The sequence below is a fragment of the Erigeron canadensis genome, chromosome 2 (assembly GCF_010389155.1).
Source record: "Erigeron canadensis isolate Cc75 chromosome 2, C_canadensis_v1, whole genome shotgun sequence".
In the NCBI taxonomy this organism is placed as follows: Eukaryota; Viridiplantae; Streptophyta; class Magnoliopsida; order Asterales; family Asteraceae; genus Erigeron; species Erigeron canadensis.
Window position 1 is genome coordinate 20003220 of NC_057762.1, and position 7807 is coordinate 20011026.

At 33.2% G+C, this 7807-nt stretch overlaps 2 protein-coding genes across 4 annotated transcripts; both read left to right on the plus strand.

Moving 5' to 3' along the window:
* The first annotated feature begins 1945 nt into the window (after window positions 1-1945).
* Window positions 1946-2380, plus strand: LOC122587832. The gene has a single exon (XM_043759997.1). It carries the CDS (start codon window positions 1946-1948, stop codon window positions 2378-2380), a length of 435 nt encoding a protein of 144 aa, XP_043615932.1.
* Window positions 2381-3556: 1176 nt separating this feature from the next.
* LOC122586407 (serine carboxypeptidase-like 7) lies at window positions 3557-7477 on the plus strand. 3 transcript variants are annotated; one of them, XM_043758405.1, is made up of 14 exons: window positions 3557-3769; window positions 4170-4315; window positions 4437-4513; window positions 4800-4922; window positions 5047-5149; window positions 5250-5287; window positions 5528-5626; window positions 5965-6057; window positions 6267-6383; window positions 6510-6581; window positions 6661-6779; window positions 6868-6961; window positions 7068-7113; window positions 7184-7218. In XM_043758405.1, the coding sequence occupies exons 1-13, from the start codon at window positions 3627-3629 to the stop codon at window positions 7074-7076; spliced, it is 1233 nt and encodes a 410-aa protein (XP_043614340.1). In that variant the 5' UTR covers window positions 3557-3626; the 3' UTR covers window positions 7077-7113; window positions 7184-7218. The 3 variants fall into 3 exon arrangements, with proteins under 3 accessions (XP_043614340.1, XP_043614338.1, XP_043614339.1); XM_043758403.1 differs by having other exon boundaries at window positions 3561-3769; window positions 6868-6981; window positions 7184-7477; XM_043758404.1 differs by lacking the exons at window positions 5047-5149; window positions 5250-5287 and having other exon boundaries at window positions 3561-3769; window positions 6868-6981; window positions 7184-7477.
* The last annotated feature ends 330 nt before the right edge of the window (window positions 7478-7807 follow it).

Here is a 7807-nt window from a genome sequence, read left to right on the forward strand (position 1 = left end):
GATTGCTTTAAAGTAAGTTAATGTCAAATGGCTCGTGCATATTTCTGTGTACAACCCGTTCAAAACATGTTTAATTGAGACGTTTCTTCATAATTATACCATTTCCTTCACCATTTGTGCTATCAATCATTGTTGCATGATGAACATTTTAAACATGTTCATCATGAGAGGGAGAAATGTGTTAAAGATTGATATTGATTGTCTTTATGAGGAGGGAGCTCAATGCACATTTTATTTCCGAAAAATTTATGCGCAATTTGAGGGGGAGCTAAATGACAAATCATTTTTATACCGAATCTACACTCAAAGCCAAGCCAAGCTTCTGCATTATTCAAGAAACCCAAGTCTTCACCTCCACATAATGTTTAAGGATCCAACATGTCAAAGTTGACTGATGACGATGAAGACAGAGAGAAAGCTTCAAGGTCACTCAACAACAAGAATCCTCAACTTAAAGGGCCTATCAAGATTTAGAGAGTGAAGACAATGTAACTTTTACAATTCAACACCAAGGGGAAGATTGTTAGCTATAAAATTTGTGGTGTTAAATTGTAACTTTCTTAGTGTGGAAGGGGTATTAGTGTTAATTAAACTTATGTATAAATACCCCTTCCCACCTCCTTTGTAATTAAGCCTTTCACCCATTTTATACATATGCATATTGAAATATCTATCTAATCTACCTTTTTTCCTTTAATTCCTTTACAAATCATAATACAAAACATGTAAAGAACAGAAATTTAACTATTACATATATATATATATATATATATAGCTACTGTACATTGGACGAGTATTAAAACTATTAAAAGCATATAACGGGAACAATAAGAATAGATCGATTCAAAACATTCATTGAAAGACTAGTGTTTACTTAACCCACTGTAATTAATGGGAATAGGCAAGGAGATCGATTAATCTAGAGTTTTAAACCACACCCACAACGTTGACCATGGGAATATATTAGCGAAATCTATTTTAGTTCCATTTTCTTAATCCTCACTGGGGCGATAATGTCTTTTAAAATGTATAATTTTAGTACTATTTTTATGTATTAGTTTTAGTGAAAAGTTAATTGGCACGGCAATACATACCGAAACCACTTTTGAATTCTTATGAATCCACATCAGGTTACACAAACTGGTAAACAATGAATAATCATTGTCCTTAATCATTTAGCGGCCGGTAGGAAATTGCTATGCCATCGCATACATTCCAAACTGGTTATAACTGGTTGCACACCCGAAACAGAGTCCGGTACCCCAAGTTATAGTAGGGTAACCCTTTTACATGTGATCTTGGGTCTCTAGCAACAAAAGGACATCTTCATTTACATCTGGGCCCGCATCAATATGACACATGAAAAGCAAGGATCAGTTGATCAAATTAACAATGATAAATTGAAGATACATTCACATATATTTTAGATTCTTAGATCGTGCACTGATAGAAGTTCATTAATATATAATTTGAGAGATATTTAATTTAGGCCGGCCTTTAATTTATTAACAAAACACTGAGATAGAAGTTTAATGTATATTGTTGGTTAATCTCTTTTGAGGATGAAGCCCTTATTGCTATGCAACTATGTACATTAACTGCCAACTAAGCAAACTAGAATATAAAAACTTCTAATATATCGTATTTTAACAAAATGCGACTTGATAATTTATATTAGAATCTGTTGATAGCTAGCTAATCAAATAGCTGTTATCTCAGTTAAGTCAAACATGTATTTACCCAACCACATATTTTTCATTATGAACAGCTGAATCAACTCGGTTTCAGTGGCATATACATATATAATTCTCTCAAGTTGCACCCTTATTCTTCATACTTAAATCATTTCTGAAAATCAAATTACTAGTTAGTTGTAATTATAAAAAAGTTTGTATCAAAAAACTCAAGACAGGTTCTGCTAAGAATTGAAGCAATAACATTAATTATGAGAGGTAAGGCAACATCTCAAAAGAAGACGGTAACAATCATTCGGATCATCAAGACCCCTATACGGGCTCTGCGTAAAGCCAAAGATATTTACATCAAAGGCATTACCAAATTTAGCACAACGTATAAACGCCCCACGATGATCTTTCAAGATTCTAACCTTCCTTCGAAGCTTACCAGGGCTAATTCTATGGGAGTGACTAGAAATTGTGAGTTTGAACTTGACACGTGCGTGACAGAAAAGCAAGAGGACCAACTACAACAACCATGTGGGTTGAAGAAAGGTCTGCAGAGGAGTTACACTGTTGCGATGGGGAGAATCGATGAAGATAGAGTTTCTTCGTTCAGAGAAGACCATATTGTTTTCAAAAGGAATTTGGTTGTCAAAATTACAGCTTCAAGGCTTTCTAGGAGTGAATCACGTCGAATTTAGAATGGCCAGTGACTATGCAATTCTTTCTATTTTTATTTTTATTTTTATTTTTTGTTTGTTTTCTTCTTAAATACTGCGCGCCAAACTATGATCTTATCTGAGGAGTATAACATGACGGAATTGTATATTATTTCAACTCCCTATATCATGGTGGAGTAGTTTCCAAGCCGTTGGACTATGTGAGTTGTTATGTATATATTCTCCGGGTTTGAATTTTTAAGGGTTTATATCTTTCTTTCAAATTTCAATGTTTTGTTTGGGTATTTTCTTATCACTAGTTATATCAAAATTCCTCATTTTGCATCTACTTTATCGTGGTTGACATACAAAATAGCTTTATATTCTTACATATTTGTTCCTTTATTATGATTAAGTACTACCGCTAATTTCAAAATCTATCAGGTGAATATGAGCATAATAATACTGCTGATCATGTCAAAAGAGTTTAGCTGGAGCAACGCTACAGTTGGTCTAATTCAGTCCCCTTCTTTTAAGTCTATTTAGTTTAAAATTTTCCAAATACTCGTATAAAAATTAAAAATATGGTGAAAGGTGGATGATTTTACTTTTTGAACAGGGAAAGGTGGATGATTGATTGATGCCTTTAAATAAGGATCAAAAGTTTGAAAAATATATAATAATTGATTGAAATGAGTAAAGGTTGGAGAGTTGGTAGGCTAATTATATATAGTGCCAAACTCCTAATAACCTCATACAGCAACCTCTCTGGTGTGTAAATCGTGTAATATAAGACTATCCGCATCAGTTTAGGATATCCTTCTAACAAACATCCTAATCAACATGCTACGTCAGTTTTTCATCCATCGTTCCCACAAACACTTTTTACATACAACGATAATATATCCATCTTTCTTACAAGCAACCATATGAATTTTAAAGTAACTTTTGTCTTTTACCTTTATCTCTCATCATCCTTCCTCATCCTTCTTTACAAACAATCATGGATGGACATCCTCCATGTCACCACCCATATCAATAGTTTTCCTACAAATATCCTCCATGTCACCATAAATTTCCAATGAACATCCTTATTGTGGATGGTCTAATTTATTGCAAACTAAAATAATACGTTCTTACAAGACAATTTATTTTGACACCTAGTACACAGCACCTTAGATGTGTATAAAGTCAAATTGTTTTGAAATAGGTATTATATCTCAATCACAAAAACCTTGATTCGCTGTGTTTGCTAGCTTACTCACTGTAAGCTAATTAACTAAATATCATGTATCTTTTTTTCATCTTAATAATAACCATCTTCTTCAATATTAATATTTGTATTGCTGTAAGCTCATCCTCATCATCATCCGCTAAAGTAGATTATCTTCCTGGTTTCCATGGACCCCTCCCTTTTCATCTAGAAACTGGGTATGTACTTAAGCTTTATTTAATTGGGATAAGTGCACCGAAATATATGTAACTATGTCCGAAAAGTTATAGTGTACACAAACTTTTAGAAACCTGTATGCACGAACTTTGTCAAAATGTTCAAATCATGTAACATGATATACGTGGCACCTAATATGAGTTGCCACGTGTAAGTTTTTAATTGGCCAGTCATAGTTAGTTATCTACAATATGACGCACTATAACTTTTCGATCTTAGTTATCTACATTATGACGCACTTATCCCTATTTATATATATTGGTAATACTAAGGGATTGTACATATTTCGATCTTAGTTATCTACCTTATGACGCACTTATCCCTATTTATATATATTGGTAATACTAAGGGATTGTACATATATGTACTATTTACATGTAGTTATGTTGGAGTGGATGTGAATGAAGATGTACAGCTCTTTTACTACTTCATTCAATCTGAGTCAAATCCAGAGGAGGATCCTCTCATGCTTTGGATGTCCGGAGGTCCCGGTTGCTCCTCTGTCATGGGCTTTCTCTACGAGATTGGTATTGATAATTAATGAAGACTTTTCTTGAGCTTTGTTTTGAGTAACACTTTCAAGTTTCAATGATGTTGTTTAGTTATATGGGGTAGTTTTTGACTGAACTAGTTATTTGAACAAAATAGGTCCTATACAGTTTGAGGCTGTGAAGTACAATGGAAGTTTGCCTAACTTGTTTTTGACACCTTATTCGTGGACAAAGGTTTCCTATCTTCCCCTTTTAAGAGTTTGCTTAATTTATTTCGAGGCAGATAGTGTATTAAGAGTAGAGTTGTTGAAGGTAAAACTGTAAGTACATTTTTAAACCCAAAAAGAAGTCCACGCTTATTGTTGTTTCAGTTATTGACTTATCGTTCTCTATGTTTAGAGGGGCCATAACTGTAAGTTAAACTTTCAATTTTACCCGTACATTGTATATATATACAGTGATAGCATTAACTTTCAGGACATTGATGGTCTTTGATTCTTTGAATGTTCTCAAAATACAGATGGCAAGCATAATTTTCCTAGATATTCCTGCTGGTACTGGTTTTTCTTATGCTAGAACGACAATAGCCTCTAGTTCTACAGATATCCAATATAGTCATCAAGCATATGAATTTATGAGAAAGGTACATGTTTTAGGAAATAACTACAATTCGAACAAACTTAGCATCGCATTTATTTCTAAATGCATCTTGAAGCAACATTTTATGCTTTGCAACTTCCTTTTTTACACTTTTAATCATTATGCAGTGGTTAGAAACTCACCCCGAGTTCGTTTCCAACCCATTCTATGTTGGAGGGGACTCGTATTCTGGAATTCCAGTACCTATAATCACACAACTAATATCAAATGGTAACACTTTGTGTAGTTTGTAGTACCATTCTGTTTGCGACACCTTTAAGCGTATAATCACTGATTCGGTCCTTTTATCATAATATATTGCAATGTGCAGGAAATGAAGTCAACACTAAACCATATATCAATCTAAAGGTCATCATTAGTTACTGCTCTTAATCTCATGTACTATCATATCAGCATATAAAATCCTCTGTTCCCTTGTTGGTCAAGCATGTAAAGTAAAGTTTTAACTGCTTAAAGATCATCTGGATGAACCTTATGGACCAGAAGTCCAGAATTAATTAGCATATATACCTCCTAATAATTCTATAATATTTTCCACTATGCGTAATTTCAAATATATTTTCTTAATCGATAAACTTTGTGCAACAGGGATATGTGCTTGGAAATCCTCTGACATTTCCAGAGGGAGATAATTACCAAATTCGTTTCGCAAATGGTATGGGGCTTATTTCAGATGAACTCTACAAGGTATGTTCTATTCCTAAATGAATATTTATCATGTATATTTAATAGGGATAATGGCATACGAATGTAACCACCTATGACAAAATGATTATGTAATGTAATAACCTACTCAGGTGACTATGTAATGTATGCACCTATGTTTTTTTGGCTATACTATGTAAAGTCCATACATATTTTACATAGTATAGCCAAAAAACATAGGTGCACATATTATATAGCCACCTGAGTAGGTTACTACATTAGATAACCATTTTGTCATAGGTGGTTACATTCATATGCCATTATCCCTATTTAATATTAAACATATCAACTGATATTCTTCTATGCCAATGTCTTTAAAGTCATTGTCACACAGTTGTCAAGGAGAGTATCGGTTAGATTATATCAGCCCTAACAACGATGGATGTCTCCGAAATATTGAGTTGTACCAAGAGGTATACGATGTTTTAATGTGTAAGAGTTTTTGTAAGTATTAAATCTGATATCCAATTTTTTTTTTTTCACTAATCATATGCATCATCTACATACTACTAAGCAATGCTTCTCAACTATTACTCAACGTTAATCATATTCCACATAGCCTCTTTAGTTAATCATCATTCACTCCCAGTTGATTATATAATCTTGTATGATATTTTTGTAGTGCATAGATGGGATTGAACCTTCCCATGTTTTGGAACCTTATTGTCGTTCGTCAATACAACTAGCCAGTCAAAAGCAATTGAACGAGGAACGTCCCTTTTCTTCACTTCATTGTCGAGTAAGTACTGTCTACACTCACATATATCCCTTTCCAACATATACCTTGGATTGGATCTTACTTTATTTAAAACAAAACAGAGTAAGGCAAATATATATCAGAATTTAAAATGGTTTTTATTTCCAGGGTGATGGATATAAGCTAGTTAATTACTGGGCTAATGATGTAAATGTTAGAAAAGCATTGCACATCCGTAAGGTATTTAATCCTTATATATTTTTAGTATATATATATTATATATAATCGCAGCATTACTCTTACATGCTACAAATTCCAGGGAACTGTCAAAGAATGGCAAAGATGCGGCGAGGATCTAAATGTCACCTTAACGGTATATGATGTCAGACCATACCATTTAAACCTCAGCAGCAAGGGCTACCGCTCTCTAATTTATAGGTCCTCATTATCTTACAACATAAATCGAGAATTGTTCTTTGTGAAACAATAAAGGATTGCTCTTTAACTTTTTATAAATTTAATGCAGTGGTGACCATGATATGAGTATTCCTCACCAGTCAACTGAAGCATGGGTAAAAGATCTAAACTATCATGTCATCGATCAATGGCGATCGTGGAAGGTTCATTGTCAAATTGCTGGGTATTTTACGAATGATGTATTTGAGACAATGTAATAAAATGTACTTGTGGTGTATGTTTCTGACATTTTCATTTGTCTTCTTACAGGTACACTGAGAGTTATTCCAATATGATGACATTCGCTACTGTGAAGGTAAGGAATATGAGCTTTTTGTATTTTGAGTGTCGATACATGATATTAATTTAAGTATGTTATGTTGCAGGGTGCTGGGCACACTGCCCCCGAATACAAGCCGAAAGAATGTTTTGCCATGTTCAAGAGGTGGATCTCTCATGAACCATTGTAACCATCATTACATTTTATCCCATAAACAATCAAATGTGTTATAATTTCCTTTGCAAGTGAAATAAATTCCACTTATTCAGGTGGCTCTAATATGCTTTGTAAATGAAAAATACCAAAGATATATCCGGATAATGGAACAATAATTACGAACAAATGGTTATGTAGTGTAATCTACTATTCGGATGTTTATTGTATGTAATGATTTTTCAAATGCTGGTTATTAGATGTATCTCTCAAATCAAAAACTTGCAAACTGACAACATGACAACTTATACGGCTACCACATATACCTGGGTTTTTTCAATAACCAAAAACCGAAAGTTCGTTACATAGGTTCTAGTTAAAATAAAACAAGTATTAAAGTAAAACTGTAAGTCTTTTTACTGAAAATCATCATGCATGAATACATACACTTGTGTTTTCTGTATTTTCGTGCATCAATTTAATCATGATATAAATACAAGGTCTTATCCTATTTGTTTCACTTTAATACTTGTTTTATAATAATCAACTACTCATTATTAGTATATATAGCATTTAA